Source organism: Gouania willdenowi, chromosome 20 (genome assembly GCF_900634775.1).
Source record: "Gouania willdenowi chromosome 20, fGouWil2.1, whole genome shotgun sequence".
NCBI lineage: Eukaryota > Metazoa > Chordata > Actinopteri > Blenniiformes > Gobiesocidae > Gouania > Gouania willdenowi.
The window spans coordinates 13,841,592-13,865,362 of record NC_041063.1 but is presented as its reverse complement, the minus strand read 5'-3'; the positions used below and the strand labels follow the sequence as shown (position 1 = coordinate 13,865,362).

The following is a 23,771-nucleotide window of genomic DNA, read 5'->3' as shown; positions in this document are numbered from 1 at the left end:
CATTTTTTCAGTCTCATACATACATGCATATCAAGCTTATTTACACTATTTATTTTACTGTAAATACAAAAAACAGATTTTGTCATAAAAGTTACATTTTGTGGTTGATCACAGACGTGACGCAGCATTAGCTTCTTTATACACAAAGGCTGTAAATCAGTGAAAACACAGTGAGCTCTACTCACACAGAGGTCATTGCTTTCATAGAAAGGAGGACGTAAACTTAAAAACTTTAAAGAAGTCAAACATCAGACGGTTTCTATTACGGAAAATAGCTTTAAACACCTGTTTATTTTGTAAGAATAATTTAACATCAGCAGAATCTGAATAAGATGTAATAATCCAGGTGTTAAACTTTAAGTGCAAACCTTTGCTCTGGAGTAACAGACATTAAATAAGACAAATATAGATTAATAAGGCTTTCACATGCTCAGCATGTGTTTACTGGATTTCTGGAGTCAAACTTTGAGAGCAGTTAATTACTTCTGCCAAGAGCGAAGCGAAACGCAGAGCGGTAAGGTTATGTTTTACCCTTCGTTTATCTGTCGGTCAGTCTGTCTGTTAGCAACATAACTTGAAAAGTTATACATGGATTTTAATGACATTTTCAGAAAAATTGATAAATGGGACAAGGAACATGTGATTACATTTTGGTGATGTTCTGGATACCAAAAGAAAAAATAAATAAATGTATGTATATATATATATATATATTCTGTATATATACAGTATATCCCATTCATTTTCCCATCCACACTGTGGAACTTCTGTTTTAAACATTGTTTTAAAACACTGATGATGTCATCAACAGTGTTGTAAACAGTGTTCCAATTAGAATGTTCTAACTGATGATGTCATCCACAGTGATGATGTCAGACTTCTATGCTAATGCAGTGCGTCGCTGTCAGTTAGCAAGATAACTTGAAAAGTTATGAAAGGATTTGGATGAAATTTTCAGGACAATTGATAAATGGGACAAGGAACATGTGATTACATTCTGGTTACCAAAAGAAAAAAAATATATATATATAATTATATATATCCCATTCATTTTCCCATCCACACTGTGGAACTTGTGATGATGTCATGGGTTCTCTAACAGCTCAATGTTGATAGGTAGTCAGGTAACACAGCTACGGTAATCCTGAGTTTACCATGTTACTGTGACTGAAGCGTGTTAGCTGAGCTTGAGCTGCTTGGCGGAGGTCTGCGCTCTCCAAGTGCTTTACTAGTTCAGTATGCTGACTCATGTTTTATCATTCTACATAGTAACAAACTGTTTTCTGTCCAACAGCAGACAGAATACTTGCAGGTCCTCAAAATAGATGCTTGAATAACTTGAATATTAGCACTTCTGTGTGTCTGTTCAGAGTTAAAGCAGCTCCTCCAAACACACGTCATCCACAGGCTGCCTCCAGAAACAGAAGGAACTGAACTCGGGGCAGCTGAAGGTGGCGCTGTACTGTGAGCTCCTTAAAGGGAAAACATGCTCTACCAGCTCACTCAGCCGACTGTATCTGTTAAATAGAAACAACCATGTAAACAACAGCGGGGAGAACAATAAGCGATTGTCTGAAAAACAAAAGAGCAGGACTTCTGTGGGGGGGGGGGGGTTCCGGTACTTACGAAGTTTTATTGCCTTTGGCCTGCTCCAGAATTAACTCCCCCTTGGGGTTCACTGTGAATATTCTGCACACGGGCACGCCCACGTGCTTATAGGCAAACACGTCCTTAAAAACAAAAGAAAGAAAACAAAAGGACAATCAGAGCAATTTGTTACCATTATAAATACTTAACAAGCTCACAAAGTAAACAATACAGCAAAGTGTTGGAGACTCACATTCTCTCTGTTTCCAAAGGCGGCGTAAAAGGGGTGAGTGTTTGGAGAGAACAAGTTCTTAATGTCCGTGAGGCATTCGATCTTGAACTTTTCAGGCTTCTTCTCTATGACCTCTCTGGTTAGAGAAGTGAAAACAAAAAGAATAATTCACAATCTTAAAAGTCAACAAATCAGAATAATTAACCCACAAATATATTCATATAAACCAACAGAGATCGCCTCAATAGTGAATCATATTTGATGAATGCATTTCATTAACAATCTAAAATTTGACTGAAGTGCATCGAGTTAAAATGTGTTTAAAAACACATGCTTGTAGTATGTTGACTTTGGGTTGTTGTTTTTTAGTCTTTTATGCATTTAAATGGGATTAGAGGACACATGAGAGTTAAAATGAATAAACTTGTAAACAATCACCTTGTGCAATACTAAAAAAAAAGCATCTGTAATTTCATAATCTAACTTTTTTATGGTTTAAATTATAAACTGAGTCAGTTTGTACATAGTCTTTTTTGAGGGGGTGCTATCTTTTGCAAAGCCCAGTAATTTGTTTGTATTCAACAGAAACACCTTCCTTGGAGTTCCTGTGTTTATCTGGCGTTATTTGGGAGTGTGGCACACACAGAAGCTCCATAAACAACAATTATTGAAGTCCTGTGATGGACTGCAGACACACTGGCCACGTTTACATGGGAGCTTTAATTCCTCTTTAAAGCGGAATAAAAGTTCATTCCTTTTCATTCCGACCTTGAAAACACTTAATTCCTAATGCTAATTTAATTCCGAATTAAACTTAATTCCGAATTAGGTGGCTGTTTATTCCGTTTTTAATTCCGAATTAAATAATTCCTCTTTCTTGTAAAGAGTTAACAACACTTAATTCCGCTTTAAGTTAATTCCGGTCGTTCTGCGCATGTGCAACTTGTGGCAAAAACGCGCTGGGTGATGACATAATCCAACATGGCGGCCTGGAATAGAGTCGACAATATTTAATCAGAGCCTTAAAATACATGGATATAAAGAAAAAAGAGATGGACGGAGGCATAAACACGAGGACTTATCACACACATGGAGATCAGCAAACGGAACAGGCTTCATCTGACGGGTGAAGCCTGGAGACGGAGTAAATGTGTCTCCATACTGCTGCACAGGCTGTAATATCACCAAGTTGTACCAGTTGTTAGAGCTACTATCTATACCAGGGAGAAACTTTTTATTCCTGGTTATTGTTTTCCAGAGTTTTACTGGGCTTTATTTACCGTAATTAGTTCCAAAAAGTGTTATTGTCGAGATGTTGCTTCAAAACTACAATCAAAATAAAGGTGAAAACAGTTTTCATGTGAGGTCTTCTGTATTACAGCCAATAATAGGTTTGTTGTGTGTTTTTCCCGATAGACATGATACGTCATGTTCGCGCCCTGTCCAATCAGAGCCCTTCCCAACCCGCCGACCTAAAGTGGAATTAACTAAACCAGTTTTCTATGTAAACCACAATTTGGGAATTACTACTTCCACGTAAACACGAAGCAGAACACTTTAATTCTGAATGATTTAATTCTGAATAACTAATTCCGAATGAAAAAACATCATGTAACCGTGGCCAGTGTCTGATCATAGGGGGAGGGGGAGGGGCTTCCTACCTGTGGAAGGCAGAGAACAGGCTGCTGGGGGAGAGCATGAGGGGCCCTTGAGGCAGCAGCGTCCCTCGGTCGTTCACCCAGTGCAAATATCCTCGAGTCATGTCAGCCATGCCGATGGCTCGAGCCGAACAGTAGAGGAACTTATAACCATTCCTGCAACAGACAGACAGGTCATGTTTACATGAGAGCTTTAATTCCCCTTTAATTCAGAATAAAATTAAATCCTCTTTAAAATGAACTTTAAACTCAAAGGTTTAATAAAACTTAAATCTGAATTAAGTGGCTGGTTTATTCTGATTTTAATTCCAAATGGAATAATTCCTCAATCTTGTATGTGTTTAATTCTGCTATAAATTAATTCCGATCATTCTGCGCATGCTAGTCCTGTCGTGATGACGAGGCTGGTGATGAGATAATCCAAAATGGCCGCCCGAAGCAAGTGTTGGACTGGAGCCGAGGCTATTTATAGAATAAGAACCTTAGAAGACATGGATATAATGAAATAAGATTCGTTGTGTGTTTTATCCTGACAAACGTGATACGTCACGTTCGCCTCCTGTCCAATCAGAACACTTCACAACCTCCAGACCTAGAGCGGAATTGAATAAAGCCAAATGAACCTGTTTTCCATGTAAACCTCAATTCGGACTTACTATTTCTATGTAAACACAAAGCAGAACACTTCAATTCTGAATATATAATTCTGAATAATTAATTCAAAAATATCATGGAACCATTTCCACTGCAGGTAATAATGGTGATGAGTATCTGGAGCTTACTCGTGGACTGAGTGGTACAGTTTGGCGATTCCTCGATGAGTCCAGTCTTTACCGAGCTGAGGGAAAATCTGACCAAACACGTCTGATCTGTGCAAGAAAAAAAGGAAACATTGATCTGAATTCAGTTAAAACAAGCAGAACACTTTTAGTGCGACTCAATATTAAATGATATCTAATAGAGCAGCGACTGCAACAAGGTAACGTATGATTATTCAACTGAAGACTAACTGTGAACATTACAACGGAAAAGTCTTTCAAAACAACATTGTGCATTTTGTCGTACTTGGTGATGGTTCCATCGATGTCTGAGATGATGATCTTGTCGTCCCAGTTCCACAGATAGATGGTGCCCTCACAGCGACACGTCCCCTGGTACTGAGTGGTGATGCTGAAGGAGACGTCATTGGGACCGTCTCTCAGCTTCAGGCTGGCCTGTCAAACATTAGATCAGATGTGTATGGTTTTAAACCAGATTAATTTCACATGAATAAATGTCTCCTGCTGTTTTTTAGTGAAACCTCGGGAATAACTCACAATCTGGTCGGAGGACAGGCGGAGGGATTTCTTGAAGGAGTGCTGAGGCGTCTGCGGTGCACCCTCTGTCTGAACGTGCTCAGGTGTTTGAACAGGTGAAACATGACTCAGCTCTTTGGTCTCATCATCACTGGACCACTCAGCTGCTTTCAGTCTGCAGGACAACAGAGAATCTGAGTCACATCCCATCAATGATTTTTTAAAAATCTTTTTATGTGTTGCCAACATTTAATTTGAGTAAGATTATTGGGCATTCAAACCACTATTAATTTTAACCACTAGAGGGGAGTGGACTTCCTTTTTCCCTAACCCAATTTGATTTGCTCTATGTCTGCAATGATTTGTCAGTTACTTCTAATGAGAGTCTTTGCCTGAATCCTTAATTCCCCATGATTTCGATGGAGTGTGTGAGTAATGAAATGAATGGAAATACTCACATGTATTACTTGAGTAAAAGTACAGACACTTCTTTTCAAAAACTACTCCAATACAAGTCAAATTTGCTCAGTCAAAATATTACTTTAGCGAAATTAGTGACGTACTTCCATTAACAAAATACTTCTGTCTTGAAAAATCTCCAACAGAATTTTTCTCATCATCAGTTTAAATAACACAGTAATGATGCACAAAGTGTTACATGTTTATAGGACTGCAGTGCTACTTAACAAAGTGCTGTTTATTAACTACCATAACATTTAGGTTTGCTTTCAAAAAACAACATCAAAACCAAGCAAATCACCATCATTCACAGAATAAACAAAGAGCTGCTCAATATTACACAAATAATGGCAAGAACTCAGAGTTTAATAACTCAGCTGAATTCAACAATACAACTGTATTATTTGGAAAAAACTAATCTAAAACAACTGTATTATTAACACACACAAAAAAAGAAACATATTTTTGTTACTCGTAGTAACATTTGAGCATCATGAGGTATATTTACCAAACACTAAAGATCTAAAAAGTTCAGTATTTTTATCCTTCCCAATATCACTATTAGATGTGACCTGCCGCTCTCTGATTGGCTCTTGCACTAACAAGCATGATGTACTAAAGCTATGGTAGAACTGGGACAAACTGTAGGACGATCAACAGAAACATTTTATTATCACAACTGAAGCGATGAACAAAAACCTGAGTTTTGTACTAAGTAACAAAAGTAACTATAATTATGTAGTGGAGTAAAACCTACAATATTTATCTTTCAAATGTAGTGAATTGAAAATAAGTACAGTACACATACTCAGAAATGCTACTGAAAGAGAAACTAAACCACTGTTTTCTCCTGACCTGCCACTAGGAGGGAAATTCAAAAATGCCTTGATTATGGGCGGGGCTCCTGGAGCAGTTAAGACACGCCCAGTCTATACTATGAATTCTCCAATGAGCAAACTATGCTATGCTAACTGGCTATTACTCAATTTAGCTCTCTATTTACTCTTCTCCCAATTCAACCTACTCACCACAGATTGTAGAGCCCACAGGTGCTAGTTTTTATAAAAAGGGGTGGGGCTAATAGGGCTTGTTCGTGATGCAAGATGGTCCCAAAACATCACATGTTCTTGTTCTCGGCCAATAGTAAAAATCAATTGTAATAGCCAGGTTTAAACCCTTTGAGGGCAGTTACTCTGACATTTTACAACAAAATAAGCCCAATTGAAATACTTTGACTAAAATGTTGAGCGTTGGACCAGGATCAATCAACAGCACTACTTCATACCTAAATACATTTATATTCAGCAGACAAAAATGGGTTTAGGGTTTAGTTACTCTTTAAGTACAGTACTTAAAGCAGAACTAAGTAACTTGTGCTTAGCGCTCCCCCTAAAGGTCCCTTTTGGTTATGTCACTGTCGTAAACACTTGTATTACCCTCACAGGGACTACGAGAAGGATCTATTAAGGTGAAAAAGTTACTTAGTTCTGCTTTAAGTAAATGTACTTTCATAGATGTGAATGCTGACTCACTGTGCTTCAGGGGCCTGGTGGAAGGACGGCCTTTCACTGGTCAGAGAGTCCTGCCTCCCTAACCTGCTTTCTGTTGATAACTGAGGAGAACAAGGAACATTTTTGGACGCAAAATCAAGCCTAATTGTTTAAAAAACAATGAGAAGACTCAGCACAATAATGCAAAACAGAAACACAAGCGAGTCGGCTGCTCATTTGCCTGAACACATTTACAAGGCAAACGAACAGAGACCGTGAAGGATTCCCGTGTCCCACCTGTTTGATGCTGCTCTTTCTCCAGAACCACCAGCGTCCAGACTTTTTTGGCATCTTCTCCTTCACCCAGGCCTCCTCTGTAGCCTGTCAGATTCACATAGTCACAGAATGAATGTGTGGGCGCTTACACTCAGGTCACTATTGACCTGTAGGAAACATTAATACCTTCGGTAACTTCTTCTGAAAAGCCTGCATGCAGAGTACCAACGGTGCTGCCAGTGTCCAGTTGTAATACCTGGAAATGACATCTCTTTACCAGTGATGCTAAAGTTATCTTTAAAAACAAAGTCTATCTCACGGAGGTGAAAGCCTCACCTGTTTGATATTCTAACCACTAAATTAGAGTTGTCGATGATCGCTGGGTTCTCTGCAAATTCATTGTAGCTGATGATGTGTTCCATAAACCTTTCTGTAATAGAAAAAGGATTCAGTAAATATTCACACTCCTGCGGTTCACAGTTGGGTACAAGCTCACAATACAAGAGTTATTGTTACAATATGCTTTAACAGTGGATTCAAACCATCTGCTGTAATCATGACATACTTGAGTATTGATATCACTTCATGAAGCTTCCATTTAAAGGAGTTACATCACATAGGAGATGAAGAACTAGGGCCACAGTGGAGGTTACTAAGGCTGCCTCACATGCTGCTGGCTTACTGTGTGAAGTCATAATGACCTATTTATTAACAGTGTTACTCAAAAAATTAATTAATTACTAGTTACTCGCTGCTTCTGCAAATTGTAGTGAGATTACTTTACTGTTTTTGAAAAGTCACTTCACTACTTAATACTTTACTTTCCTGTTTCTTATTGACTGTGTAGATCACTTAGCTTTTCATGCATAGTGTTCATGGATTGATGGATTGATTATTGATTGATTATACTTTATTAATCCCACAACAGGGAAATTCAATTGTTACAGCAGTGAACAGAACAACAAAAAGTTAAATATACAATAAGTACCAAGTGAATATTCATAATTATACAACAGTTAGTTCCGATCAAGTAATGTGATTGGACAACAGACATTTCTAGAGTGCTGATCATATCACTCCGCTGTACAGCCAATCTTTCATATTACATATTAAATGTGTCTTCGTATCAGTATGGAGTATGAACGGAATGCGACACTGAAGTGACTCTCATGCGTAAATAGGTCCTAAGGTGACCCATAACCCCGCAGGCACGTACGGTGTTTATGGAAGTAAATATGGACGCGTCCAGTGTAGGACTGTGTGTCACGCTGAGAAATAAGTCAGCACTGAAAAAGAAGAGGCTGCTAATCTTTACAATGGAATGTTTGGATGCAAAGTCAGAGTCAACAGTGGTGGGATAGGGACGTCAGCAGCTTCAATGATGCAGATATTATTTAGTAGTAGTATAGAAAGCGCCTCGGCTATCCAGACTGCAGTCGCATTGCAAAAAATCAGATACGTATTGGATTTAGGACCGCATATAAAAGTGAACAGGGTCAGAATTGAAAAAAAAAAATTGTGTTGATCGGATACAGGTCGCATATGGGCAAAAAGATCGGAACGCGTGTGCTTTCCACTTATTGAACTATTTTTGTTGGCGTAGCCAAATGATTAAATAAACAAATCATAATCTCTTGTCACTTATTGCTGTTAATTAATAAAATGCGCTTGTAGAACTGTTGTATAAAGCAATATCACACTCGAGGTCGTGCTGTTGTGTGAAATATCAGCACTGGTGTGATTACCTATGACACAAGGCCTACGATCGATTCACACCAAATAAGTGATAACTTAGTGGAGGCGTTGCATAAAATGTGTGATAAAAATTAAAAAAAAAACTGAACAGTGTGAGTGAAAACAACAACATGTTCAGGTTGTGCTGCTGTTGTTCAGTCTGATGTACAGTTAGAATCAACCACCTGTTTATTGTATACATGTAAAAACAATGATATATGATTATATGATTGTTATGCAGCCTGCTCGGTCCAATGATGATAGACACCTTCTTATACCAATAAATAGAGTGGCTCTGTTACAGGGTGACCCTCTATTGGCTCATCAGACCGTGCAGGTAGGCGGGCTTTATACTCCGTAACGCATTACTTTATAATGATTTACCCCAACATTGTTCATTAATAAGTAATACTCTCTTTGAATGTTATTGCCCTCCCAATCAGAAACAATAGACGGGAGGATTTTTTACCTTTAGAGATTTCTGAGTTCTCTCCAAGACCTCCACACAGTGACAGAGTGACGTCAGGCAGGTCAGCAGCAGAGTCAGACATACACTCAGTGCCACTGTCTGCTGCTGCACTGCCCACTGACTGAGGGGACTGGGATCCAGAGCGCCGTCCCATCTCCACCCAGTGTTTAGACCCCTGCTCAGACTCACTGAATACACACACACACACACACACACACACGCACACATACACACACACACAGAGACAGGCAGAAGGAGGCAGTGGTTTGGTTTTTAAACAATGACACGTGATTTTAAGTACAGTATCATATAATTGATGTTCTGAGGCTGTGAATACTTTGTAAGTGACTTTGTAAACTCTCACCTGCCGTCATTTTAGGGCATAGCTTTTCATGCAGTTTTCCTTGATTTGAGCGTACCTTTTTGGGAAGTACCTGGCAGCAACGTCTGGCTCGAGGGCAGTCAGGTCCTCCAGGTAAATATCCTCTGGTCCCTGATGTTGGCTCCTCTTTCTCACACCTTCATAAACAGGAAATGAGAGGCCTCAACATTAAAAACAGACGACTTTGTCTTTTCTCACTTCCTTTTTTTTGTTTTACTTCTTCAACAACAACAGACGAGTTAAACAAAAACCACATCCTTCCTGTGAACATTGAGGCACATTTAGTGGAGAGATTAAAGACAGTGGGTCTCAAATTATGTAACAGGCTTTGCTTTCCATAAAATGTAAATCAAATATCATTTTCTTGAATAAAGCTACACTACAATCGTTTTCCACTCATAGTAATTATTCCACATTCTCTAATTGAACTTTTTAAATACAATTAAATTGTTTATTCCAGGGCATTTTCTCTTAAAAAAGAAGTTGTTTCCCAATCAACGGTTTACTTTATACTTATTTGTGCCTTCAGAGAATCATTGTAATAATCATGGTTGTTATTGTCAGTACTTCTCCCAGAAACAAAGAGCAGCTGGTCCTCCCTCTTGTGTCGTTTTGTTGCGTGCCATGATTGTTATAAAATCTAAACAGGAGAAGACTCTACCACAGCAGGGAGGATTTTTTTTTTTTTGGAAAAGTAATTTATACGAAAAAGCAGACTGGTCTCCTCACTAGCATTACTGGTAATGAAGGGAATGACCTGAATAGAGGAAGTCATATCAAAGAGAATAATGATAATGAATATAGAGATGGTGTTACATATACCCTTCCTGTTGTTTGCTAACTCTGTGGTCTGAGACGAGGAGGCGGTTGGATCTGGACAAACAGCTGCAGATTCCCGGGTCTCATTTCCGCTGTCCCTGCGGCTGGGTGGGGACGATGTCCACCTGCTCTTACGTCCCGTTTTCTGTGTGAGGACAGAGCTACTGGGACTCGAGGGTAAATCTGTCAGACATGGTTTGGCTTTGGTAAAAGTTGGATCATCCTGTGGTGAAACCTCTGGATGTTTGCAGCTGCTGGTTGTCCAAGGCTCTGGTTTAATCACACTGCAGATTGACTCCACTGTTTGTTCCTGTCTTGACTCAACTTCAATGGCCTCAGAGCTTAAAATAACCCGGAAGTGTGTGTTTTCAGAGGGAGTGATGGACATTGACTTTGATTCTGATTTATCCTTCCTGCTGACCTAGACACACAACAGCAAAAACATAAAACTTCAACTGAGATTGAGAATTCTCACATGAGTGAAGAAGTCCCCTCCCTTACCTTATGGGCCACACACACCCTGGTGGATTCTGGGAACTCCCCCCAACTCCACCGCATGTGGGACTCATTTCTGAGATGATTCTCTGCAAACTTCACCTCCAACTCTGAGTCACTCTTGGGAGACGAAGGCTCAGCAACATCCCTGATGTCACAAAAGTAAGGCCACTTAATCAACTCTCGGGACTCCTTCCTTTTGCTTTCAATAAATAAAAATAGATATTTGTAGTACATCGTGGTAGGTGACCAGTCTCCATCTGAAAACGGATAGCTGTCCCATTCAAGGCCGGAGTGATCCACTTTGTAATTCACTGCAGACGGAAGGGACGTCCTGACAAGATGAAACAACACAATAAACACAACCAACACATGACATTTGTGCGTTCAAAGTAACAGCTTGGCCTCACCGTTCGTTGTGTGCGTTCAGTTCTTCATCTGAGCTGAGCTCACACTGCTCCTGCTCTAAAGCTGCACACGCCATTTGCTCCTCCTTACGCGGCTCCGCTTTGTGCTTCCTCCGCCGTCTCTTCTTCTTCTTTCCTGCTGAGGCAACGCAGGAGATGTTTGCAGGAGCGAGCATCTCCATAAGAGGCTGATTAGTTTCCACAGGTGACCCCACACCCCTAGGGTCTCTGTTCCTGAACACAGTGCCATCTGTGGGAATGGGCGATGTTACCAGACGGGATGGAATGCTCTCCTGTGGGTAAGAAGATCAGTCAGAAAAAAAAGCCACTAACACTGAGCTACTGGGTGAATTATTCACCAGTAAATTTTTACCAATAGCACTTACATCACTCTGTTCTGTCTCCTGTACAAAAAAAGCTTCCCCATTGTCTCCGAGCTTCATGTGCAGCTCTACAGGTTCTCCATTGATCTCAATGTCAATCTGCAGAATTGATCAACATAGCCACACAAACACACTCTGTAAGTGGCCATGAATAAGGCTTTAATGCTCACGTGTGCCCAGAACTCGTATATATACAGTATATACAAGGTTACCAACAGCTTCAGTCAAATTAAATTCAAGACTTTTTATTGCCATTTTAAATTAAATTTAAGACCAACTTCACAGTAAACACAATTGGGGGATGTAAAAAAAAACAAAAAATAAACAAACACAAACATACACAAAATGACAGTAAAATACACCAAAAAGACACTAAAATAATCAAAATCACACTAAAAACACACAAGATGATAACAAAAATGTGCAGAAATCCATAAAACAACAACAAAAATACAAAAAACAAAAACCATTTAGAAAAATCTTCATTGGACAGGCAATTTACGTAAAATTTACATTTCCTCATGTTGTTGAAAGTTGCTACAAGCATGACACGCATCTGCACAGAGTCTCGCTGTAACCGCATCACTGTTTTGTTGTTGGTTCTGCTGTTGGGATTCTGCGATGTTACAGTAAATTATTAAAAAAATAAATAAAAAATTAATTATTTATTTTGAAATATGAAACCAATTCAAATCATAAAATTATACTTATTTTGTGTTAAAATGTACCGCAATACTTTTGAAACATTGATTTGACATTTTAATGACAATTAAAGCCTTTTTTTTAGATTGATGAATTTAATGCCTTTTAAAACTTTTTAAGGATCCACGAGAATCCTGGTCATACGAGAATATAGGTCAAGCGGTGGGTCTCGTCACATGCCAAACTTTGTCTGCTCACCAGAGGCCCGCGCGCGCCTGTGCGTGTGTGCGTGTGAGTGTCTTACCCAAATTTTAAAAGGTATGTAGTTTTTTATTTGTTATTTTTGGTTCACAATTGTTTTTTTGAAGTTATTTTCTTAACGTGTCTTTGTATTTTCTGTTAACAGTGAAAGTCAGAGGGTCGTACCCATCGCCAGGCACTGCATGTTGATCACCCTCGGTAGGCGAAATGAGGTAATGTGTTTTTCACAGTTCTTTTACAGGGTATATGCAGGAATCCTGAGGTTAATTTCAACCTTTTTAAGACTTTTTAAAAAATCTTTTAAAAAAAATGCAAGACCTCATCGCTACTTTAAGCTGTTGTTAGCAACACATCTTTATCAGTTGTAGTTTGTAATTTAACAGAAATGATGTAAGCTGAGAAGGAATAAAACTCAAAATAATAAATTAAACTAAAGGCAGGTTTATTGATTTTACCCTCTGGTCACAACAAGTAACAACAGTTATTCAAGGCCAACTGGCGGAAAACAATAACTTCTTATTACAACATGATCTTTTCTTCATCTCTTCGACTGCATTTATGCCCTGATGCTACGCTAATTCTATTCTTACAAAGTACGCAATAGGCTTCCCGGTTGTTACTCTCGACTGGCTTTATCCAATCTTTGAATTCAGGTATTATGGATTCAGGCATTGTTTTCTTCTCGTCTGTTTTTGCACCGTAACATTCGCTGTCACGTGACGTCGCACCCGTACGCTCGCGTCCCCCGAGGCCATCCAGCCCCGAGTACTCAATGAGTCAAAGCTTGAATATCAATAAAATGTAATAATTATCAACTTTTAATACTTTTTAAGACCTCGCGGAGACCCTGTTTTAGGAGTGCAAAGTGGCACGGATACTGATTAAAATAAATGAGTGTATTGTTTGTTGTTGTGTGCTCTTACGTACCTTGTTTGTATTTTCAATTTCACTGTGTAAAATACATTTGACTTTCGAACACCAGTTGAGCTCCGCCTGTTTTGATACGGAGGGCAGCTATACACTCCATACATCACATTACCCTCTACTAGGTCATCATGTTCTGCTCAAACTGCCTCAGGTTTTAACAGCTACTAAGAAGGCTTAGCAGAAAAGTAGAATATCTGTGTCCGCAACACACAGATTTACCTCAAGCCCTGCAGATCGGCCATAAAAACAACAGCTGACTAGTGATTCCAACAAACCCGTTTTAATTCTAAATCGCCAGCTGAGGCGAAAAACACAACCTGTGACTTTGATTTATTTTTTAGTAGAGAAAGCTTTTAATGATTATATAGACTGTCCAAAGCACATTCATTTACCATGCTGTGTCCCACAATTTCACCTCGAGCCTTGTTTTAACCCACAAACAGTCACAGTGACAGTAATAATGATTCACAGAAACGTCCTTTTTTTCATCAACTTTAAGTGCCTCTAAACCAGTGTTTTTCAACCTAGGGGCCACTTGGAATTAAAATGGGGTCACCTGAAATGTTTAGTAATTGATAAAAAAAAAAAAAATAAACATTTTTCAAATTAAAACGACACACAATCTCAAACAACTGTATTCTACACTTTCACTTTCTCAAATAGAATAGAATAGAATAGAATAGAATAGAATAGACCTTTATTGATCGCCCGAAGGGAAATTGGCTTTTGCAGCAACACAATAAATACCAACAAAAGATAATAGTGCAAAATGTAAGAACTGTAGAGCAGGCATAAATTAGAAAAAATATGTAAAATGTAAAAGAAAAAATGTAACAAATTATATCAATCTACTGCAATTCAAATAAAATGCCGTATAAGAATATCCAGGTGGTGCACCTTGTCTCTTTGTGCACTAATCCTGGCTACTTTGTATTTGTAACACAGTTTAACAAACAATAACAAAAAAAAGGTTGGGAACCACTGCTCTAAATTAAGACAATTTGCAAGCCCTCGTTTCATAGTCCTGTTGTAAATCGTTACAAAACAAAATACTTAATACTTAAAGTTTGGTTTATCTGCTCTTGTAGGTGAGCGTGTAGTGGATGGCAAAAGCGTAAAGAAAACACTGATTTCTACAAGAGTACTACTACACATGAATCATGATATCCATCATTAGTGAGGAAATAAAAAGCAGTATCTCGACTCCAGAGCATTCTTCACTCACCACCTTCTCCCTGGAGTGCAGCACACCCAGTTTTCCGAAGCGGACGTGGAACGGGGAGCACTGGAACGTCCCATCAGGCTGTCGCACCACGATCACGTCGATGCAGCCGGACAGAGTGGCCTGGTTGATGCCCTTGTAAAGCTCCTTCACCGTCACCAGGACCTGGCCTGCCAGCTGCCCCACATAGTTCATGGTATCCACCTGTCGGGCAGATAGACTTTATTAACCATCATCTTCATCTCTGAATCCTCTTTTTTTAAGGGAATTCAGTTTTTCTGGAATTAAATCAGACGGAAACCATTATTTGAACATGTGGAAAGGAACTGAATTCTATGTATTTACCAACTCTTTATCAGAGCCTGGAGCACTGTAACATGTTCACAGTAGTCAACATCTACCATCCATGAAAATCCCATGTCCTCTTCACGTTAGTCATGGAGCAATAAGCCTCTGAAGGACTTCTTTTGCCTCAAACCATTCCGTCTTTAACTATTATCTACAGTAAATGCTGCTCTCTGTAATAAATTGTTCAGAACAGCACAGCAACAGCAGCATGAAAATGTCTGGAGCATTTCATCCAGAAATAAGCTTATACTGTAAAACAACAATATATTACTTTTACAGTAAAAGGCCCCATTCATATTAGCAAGCTGAGCCCAAAATCATTTATTTATAATCCAAAAATATTTATGACGGGACTCAAGATGGGACATAAACTCATCTTTTTGGGTCATTGTTTCCTTCCTCTGAATTTATCTTTTCAATTAAATTACATAAAAAAGCATGTTTTGAAAATGTACATTAGCGTTTAGCTCAGATGCCAATGAAATAATGTATTGGTTGTAATTGTTACATTTATTTTGTGTCATAAATCAATTTGTAGTCTTTATGAGTAATCAGTAGTAGTGTGATGCATCAAAATAAAGGGTTCATTCAAGCCTTAGTAATTCATAACAGATACTTAATACTACTACTAATAATAATAATAATAATACTTAAACACCAACTGTTCTGATAGAAACATGAATGCAAACACTCTCACTTATGTATATTTTATCATTCTATACATAGCTTTATATACACCGTATCAATCAATTTTGCATGGTTCTATAACATCCTGGTAGGGCTGGGCAAAAAAAATCGATTTAATCGATTTATCAAATTTGCAGATAAAAACGATTTTTATTTTTGTAAAATTTAGTTTTTTTTTTTTTTTTTTTTCCCACCACAGTTTTTCAGACTTTTGCGTGTTCTGTCCTTGTGGGTTACCGTAGCGCGATGTGAGCCAGACCCCTCTTTGTTTACATATGTTTACCCTATGAGTAAGCTATATGTGTGCCACAGGCATGTTTAATGTCTTATTCGCACTATGCTGAGATGCTAAGGTAAGAGTTTAGCATTATTTTAATTGTAATGCTATATGTTATAAAAATATGTAATTATCTGATTTCTTAATCAGAAAATTTAAGCACTTTTGCTTAAACCTGGGTTAAAGCTTGAAATAGTTGAATGACAGAGCCTCATTCTATACATTTTAACTCTTGAGGACAATCACAGCAATAAAGTTGCACTTTTGACAATATATCAGATGTTTGCAGTCATTTCTAAGTGCATTGGAAAAAAAAAAAAAAAAAATCAAAAATTGAATCGAAACTCACATTTTTCTTTAAATTTGATTTCATTTTTTTTAGGCAAAATCGCACAGCCCTAGATCCTGGTGTGCAGTAATGGGAGGCCCTATCAGTACCTTACAGGGCCTTAAGTGTTAGCATGTTAGCCTATAGTTAGCAGGTGAGATGAGTTTGTCCTGTGTTCGTTCAGGATAACTTAAACCAGTGATTCTCAACTGGTGGGTCGGGAACCAAAAGTGGGTCGTGGACCTGTACTGGGTGGGTCGCGGACAGCTGGTCAAAATTAAATAAACGCTTAATGTCTGTCATGTTGTATTTTATTTTGAAAGAAACTTTTCTGTTGATAGGCATACTGTGAAATGCATGTTACACAGGAAAATATGTAGATTTATGTTGGAAAAAACATTATATATGTGTTTTCAACAGCTATTTTTGGAAAAACAACGTTTTGTTGGTTGATTTCTAAAAAAAAAAAAAAAAATGTGGTCACGATTTAATGTCCGTGGCAAAATGTGAGTCCCAGGGTGGGACCAGTTGAGAACCACTAACTTAAACCACCTCTTGGCCACTGAGCCACAGCATACATTACATACACAAACTAAAATAAATTATATATATTTATATTGGTTTCACTCAAACAACAAACAGCTTATCTCTCCTGTACTTAATGACTCATGCAAGTGTCATTAAGTGCTTTAATCTGTAATTACTGCAGTTGACAAAACCTCATTTTTAATGCGAGCTGGAAACCTTTAATTCAGTGTTTGCACTCATTTCTCAGTCAGATAAATGTCTTCTAGAGGTGTGAGTACAGCATGAATCAGTACTGCTACTTTATTACAGATGGAAATTTAATGCAAAGTCAGTGATGTTTTGTTTGCTGATCTGTGAGGAAAAAAAAAAAAAGCTTTATGATTTAGAAAAAGTAAATATAAATCAAACGATAGTTATAACCTAGTGATGAAAGCATTTTCACATTTACTTTCTGGTTTGATTCCAACATTCGGCTTTGTTTAATCACTGCAGTGGTTTAACCTACTTTTTAACAATTTACGACATTTACAAAACAGTATTAAAGTGTCATAATTCGCTCAAGCTCAAGAACAAAGTTTCCTAATCAGGTCTTATTGTTGAATTTTACACAACTGTAAAAACTACATCCCCAAAACAAATATGCAAAGACATTTCTCCTGGTTATTTGACTGTGTTTATAATGCACTAAACTAAAACATTAACATGTAGGCAATTTGTAGCCAATAAGGAATTGAGCCTGAGGTCAGAAATGGCTTAACTAGAATAAAAGTACTAAACAATACAGAGTAAATGAGTAAATACAGACAAAAAACCTAAAATAATTCATAGATATATAATAACAGATGTTCAGATTTTCAGATTTGTTGTATGTTTTCCCCCAAATAACATGATCATTTTTGTCTATTTAGTTATTAATAAATAAAATAAAAAATAAAGAAGGTAAGACTTATGTTCGTAAAGCATTCATTGTTGCTGTATTCTGTACATCAAACAGACAGACTGTGGATTTTTTTAAACATTCATTTTTCATACATGGCACTTAAATACTGTATATTTTCATGATTATTTTTTTGTCCAAGTAAATTTGACCTGCTAGCACTGCCAGTTAGACAGTGTACATTACCTATCAATGGTAAATCTCAAGCCTGATTCATCTTTAAGGGAAGTTCCCGATACAACTTTTTCATTTCCAATACTGATATTGCAACCATGCGTATCGGCCGATACCGATATTGATCTGATATCAGCATAGCCAATGGCTATAATCTGACATATTTACATTTTTTTAATGTTCATTGATATGTACTGTCCCTACTTAAATAAAAAGAATAAATACAAATAAAATGAATCATACATACATTTTTTTCTTTACTCTCTCTCTCTCTCTCTCTCTCTCTCTCTCTCTCTCTCTCTCTCTCTCTCTCTCTCTCTCTCTCTCTCTCTCTCTCTCTTTTCTTTAATAAAAAAATAATTATTATTTATTTTGTAGTGTGGAATGTTAGAAAAAGCTTGATCAAGTGATGTTACTCAGAGAACAATAGTCAGCAACAGTAGGTACTGTATTAGAAAAACTGACCCATTTATTATTAACCAAGTGGTTACATAATGTTCAACCTTCAACATAATATCTATCTACAGTATTCTACATTTGAATAAAATAAATAAAAAATTATATGAAAAAATTTAAAAAAAATTTTAATCCGATATCCGATATTCATTTTCAGGCTAATATCGCACTGATATCTGATATCAATAGCGGATCGAGACACCGCTAATTTTTTATTTACATTTTAAAGCACAAACCAGAATGTGTGTCGTTCTGTAGACGGCACAATACTTTGGAGAAAAGGAATGCTTGTTCTCAGCTGAAAGACTCAGGTTTAAAAGCCACTTGGACCAAGTTCACAAGTTCTCACCAGCATGCAAACATCAGGTTTCCTTTCCCAGTTCAAAAATAGAAATTATCAATCAATACATTACCAATATGTAGTCTGACCATAGGGTTAAGTGCGTGTCCCTGTGATGGGCTGGTGACCTGTTAGTTACAGTTTCTAAAGATGGATGGACAGATTTGAAGTGGTCAACACTTGAAGAAGGTGAAACAAGCCCCAAAATAAATCAATTGTAAGAAACTAAGAACCACAAATAAAAGCTCTACTAAATCAGTATTTATTATTAATAAACAGTCACAGATCATCACTTACTGAGCACGTAACCAGCACTCACCAGTGTCCAGGGGGCTTTCAGGTGCACCCGCTGGTCCCGCTCCTCTACAGGTGTTGTCATGATACCCTGACAGCATACTAAGGCTGAGCCACAGCCGTGTGCCGACACCCTCACCCTGCCCAGTCCTGCTGAGTCTGCCAGACTACTCCTGGACTGGGACATGCACCAGTGCTCCAGAGAACTTACTGCTAGCACTGTGAGAGAAACTCAACCACCAGCCGGAGCTCTGACACAATTACATAATCAATTTTAATGCCAGCCATCGTGTCCCCCCCACCCCGTGTCACCACCATCATAAGCCACAAAGACCATAAACTTTGCAAAACACCTTTGGGAAACAAGTTATATGATGCAAGTTGTGTAATGCAGCTCTAGCTTGTTAATCAACATGTAATAAATTGATTTAAGAGAAGATTTTAAATCATAAATGATTTAATAGTCCCAGTGCAATCAGCAGATCCTTCTGGGAAAAACATGTGCTAACTAATGACAAAAATAACATAACAGGAAGCAGCACTGAATGACAACAACACTTGATAAGTGTGTGTCATGCTGTGTGCTCTGGATTTTCCCCTTTAGTGAGACACAGTGTGTGCATGAAAGTGCAGCGCTCATTAAATGGACAAAGCAGAAGAGTCTGGATGAGATCACATGACCATGTGATGCACTTTTGAAAGTGACTCTCACTGTCACCCCCAATATCCACTGGATGGGTAACAGCTGCGTAGGCCTGTGTGATATGGACCAAAACTAAGAATGTGCGATATGTTATCGTTGACGATACATTAGGGATGTCCCGATAGAACTTTTTCACTTCCGATATGATACCGATATTGCAGCCTTTCATATCGGCCGATATTGATCCGATACAATATCAGCACGAATCATACATACTTTTTATTACTTATTTTGTAGTGTGGAATGTTAGGAAAGGCTATTGGAGTTTTGAACCACAGTCACCTATGGATAGAAGATAGAACATTTTATCGGAGCGCTTATATCAGTGTTTTTAGATGCAGTCCAATAAAATTTGATATTCGTTTTCTGGCTGATATTGGACCAATATCCGATATCAGTATCGGATCGGGACACTATTGCGATAAATCATCAAAAACATTCTCACCGGTCATCCATGACAGAAATGATAAATTCCAATGTCGGAAATTAATGTGGGCCATTTGTCCCACATTTTAGCCAAAAATGCCCCTAAAAACCTTGTTCCACGGGCCAAAAATTGAAGTCAACACATTATTGTTCTCTGGTGTGGAGCGCTGTTCGCGGAAGTTCCACCACGGTGTGCGCCACGTGCTCGTCACAGCTTACCTGAAGCTGCCATGCTGCAATACATCATGGACAACAAAGGGAACCAATCCAAGATCCTAAACCTAACCCTAAGACGCTACGTACTTGTACCTCGGTAACCGTACCAATAGCACCGAGGGTTGTCCGTACGGCAACCATACGAATAGACACTTTCTACATTTAATGCATTGATTACAAGATTGATGAGGGATTCACTTATAAATACTCAATTCCTCTGAAACCTTCCCTACCCCTAAAATCTCTAGACTAACCCAAATAACATGTACTGTATTATTTAATTTACTTATGAATTTTGATTTATAATTCAATTCTGAAAGCTTTTTATACAACTTTTGGTTTGATTGTCTCACAGATGAAATCTGGAACAACTAGTTCCCTCCACTGCTCTCCAGGACAGTGACAGTATACCTTAATAGGTGTTAATCCTTTCTACAGGATTAGGACAAATCCAGCTTTCCCTTTCCTCCTCACTACGTCCTAAAGACCAACGTCTTCCTCAATCAGTCCAGCTTGTTTTGATCCAGCCTGTGTTTTCATTCCAACAACATTCAGCCCTTTAATGACACAACTATCGTCGAACAAGTGAACTTTTATGTATATATACTGTTGTGAAATTTAAAAGTTTTTTTTTGTTTACTTGGTTCATGTTTAGTCTATGAATTAATTGATTTATTTGTCATTTGACAAGCTGTGTGCTTTTCATTCCTAAAGCTAAAATGTCAAACTGAATTAATCAGTCAGGGATAATTTATTTAACACTGAGTGAAACATAAAAATAAATATACAAGAAAGCCATTGATACTAATGTTGCTCAATGTTCATTGCACAAAACAAGTTATGTAGTGTTCTGACCCATGTCAGAGTATGAATAGGGCCAAATGCACCTTTTAAATATAAAAGAGTTGGAAATAATAATAATAATAATAATAATAATAATAATAATAATAAGGCAGTGATTTGCTGCAAAAAACATGAATTGTTTGTTAGCAGGTCATTTGTTGTCAAATATCATAAAACAATGTAAGGAATTAAAGTGAATAATAACAGTCTGTAAAGATAATTTCAAAGAAAGAGGATGTGGCTTTGGAGGAAGTAGACAAACTCAGCTATGCAGCTAACCGTGTTCAATGTTGTGGGAAATACTGTATCTAGGCTACATTAAACCGGAAGTTTAAGTAAAAGATACGAAAGCCTATTTTTTTTTTTTTTTTCTTTTATGTATATTGTTATTTGTTAATGAATAAAAATGATGTTTTCAAGGACAAAGCCAAAAAGCTGGAATTTAGAAATACTTAATAAATATTTGTATTTATTTATTTTTAATACGTCCTTTTAAATCAGCAATGAAAAACAAGAAGCAGTTCTTTTCAGTCACATGTATTGTAATACAGAGACGACACGCGTTTATTATTATTCAACAGCACTGGTTATATTAAGTTGTTAACACGCTGCTGCATCACTGACACGCATTTTTACCGACGAGGAATTTACACGAAAATAGGGAAGAAAGAACAGCTGAGTCATCCTACCTGCTGACGTCCAGGTTCACCCTTGGGGAGACACACACACACACAAACACACACACATTTTTACACTAACGCCGGCGGTCCGTTTACACCTTCCTCCTCATCCTCCTCTTCCTCATCTGAGAGGAACACGTGACCCTGCAGCGCTGAGCCGCACATGACCACAGTCACCACAGCACCGGAAGGAGGGAGGCTCACGTTCATCATTATCGCACACACACACACACACACACACACACACACACACACACACACACACACACACGCACACACACACACACACACACACACACACACACACGCACACTGTGTTAGTATCTTTGCAGAAATGTCACAGATTCATCTCAACTCAGTAATACCTATAGAGGTGTACATTGCCATGAATCTGACGATACAATACGATTCAAACTAATATATATCCCAATACTAAATAATATGATATATCGCAATATCAATAATTGCACATTTCCCCTTTGCAAGTACAGAATGGTATGAAATACAATTTATTTCATTTTTTTTTTTTTTAATTTGCGATAATTAAATGGTAGCTAACTGTAATTCAATAACCAATGTTAAAAACAAGTGGTAAATGTTTATCACACTGTCAAATTTCATTAAAAAAAAAAAAAGTTTTAATTTTGTTTCTACAACAGATTCTGATTTTGTTAGGTTCTTAAATTCTTTAAAAAAATAAATAAATAAAAAAAAGAGTAGCTATATAAATGTATCGGAAAAATAGATGCGCATCCTCTGTATATATAACATCTATTATTTAATTTAGATATCAGTTTTGATTTATAGTGAAATTCTGAAAGCTATAAATATGCTATAACAATGAAATGTGTACATTTTTTTGTATGGATACCATAATTACCCTCACTAACACCTGCTCCTTGAATTGCCTCTGTTGGAATCCGAGTCTATCTTCTTGCATTTCCCTAATTTTCTCTTTTAAACTTCTGCCTCCAGCAGAATAATGTCCTTAAATTAAATAAGATGTCAGGAATTGGCATTAGATGTTTAAAAACCATGCCATCATGGTTTGGAAACATCTGGTTTAGGACATCATTAATGAAGCACTAATGATGAATTAAAGGCTCCTATGAAGAAATAAAGTTACCATCATAAAGATTATGAACCTCCACATAATGATTATAATTTACTACTGATCATGTACTGATCAGAGATGCAGAAAAAAAAAAAAAAAAAAAAAAAAAAAAAATATATATATATATATATATATATATATATATATATATATATATATATATGACCATAGAAACACTACGATAGTATGAACACAATAAGATACTAGATGAGGAACAAAAAAGTATATATCAGGAAAAAGGAGACAAAAAATACAAAGAACTAAAAACCGTATATGTAAATTTGAAGCAAAGCAAATAAAAACATGAATTCATTGTAGTTTAATTAAACCCCGTGATCCCCAGTTCTGCTGCAGGACCTCTTCAACTTTCCCCTTGTTCTATGGATTATGTCTGCTCTGTTACGCCTCAACAATTCTGCAGTTTGCCTTGTGCTAGGAGAGGACTGAGCCTGCGTCACACAGCTTCTATACACTACTGTACAGTCACACTCAAATCAACAGATATTACAACAGCTTTGACGACTCAACTGGAACGACAACCTCACAATGACCAAGAAAGACACAGTTGGAACAAGAGTGTGGGTGTTTTTTTATTCAACTTTATTTCTGGATTCAACCAGTAAAAGATGAGGAAAATCGTGAAATATGGCAAAACTAACAACATAGCACGCTCACATCAAAC

At 37.6% G+C, this 23,771-nt stretch overlaps 1 protein-coding gene across 4 annotated transcripts; it reads right to left on the bottom strand.

Moving 5' to 3' along the window:
* Positions 1-992: 992 nt before the first annotated feature.
* Positions 993-22,142, bottom strand: LOC114454196 (phosphatidate phosphatase LPIN2-like). 4 transcript variants are annotated; one of them, XM_028434469.1, is made up of 21 exons: positions 19,133-19,359; positions 18,887-18,957; positions 14,742-14,942; positions 11,690-11,785; positions 11,307-11,596; positions 11,132-11,230; positions 10,903-11,044; positions 10,405-10,822; positions 9,620-9,719; positions 9,201-9,388; positions 7,334-7,427; positions 7,184-7,253; positions 7,019-7,102; positions 6,764-6,843; positions 4,794-4,947; positions 4,543-4,691; positions 4,260-4,346; positions 3,481-3,633; positions 1,841-1,955; positions 1,627-1,730; positions 993-1,517 (listed from the first exon to the last, which is right to left on the bottom strand). In XM_028434469.1, the coding sequence occupies exons 1-21, from the start codon at positions 19,206-19,208 to the stop codon at positions 1,373-1,375; spliced, it is 2,916 nt and encodes a 971-aa protein (XP_028290270.1). In that variant the 5' UTR covers positions 19,209-19,359; the 3' UTR covers positions 993-1,372. The 4 variants fall into 4 exon arrangements, with proteins under 4 accessions (XP_028290270.1, XP_028290272.1, XP_028290269.1 ...); XM_028434471.1 differs by lacking the exons at positions 18,887-18,957; positions 19,133-19,359 and adding an exon at positions 21,985-22,142; XM_028434468.1 differs by lacking the exon at positions 18,887-18,957 and having other exon boundaries at positions 19,133-19,397.
* Between the last annotated feature and the right edge of the window lie 1,629 nt (positions 22,143-23,771).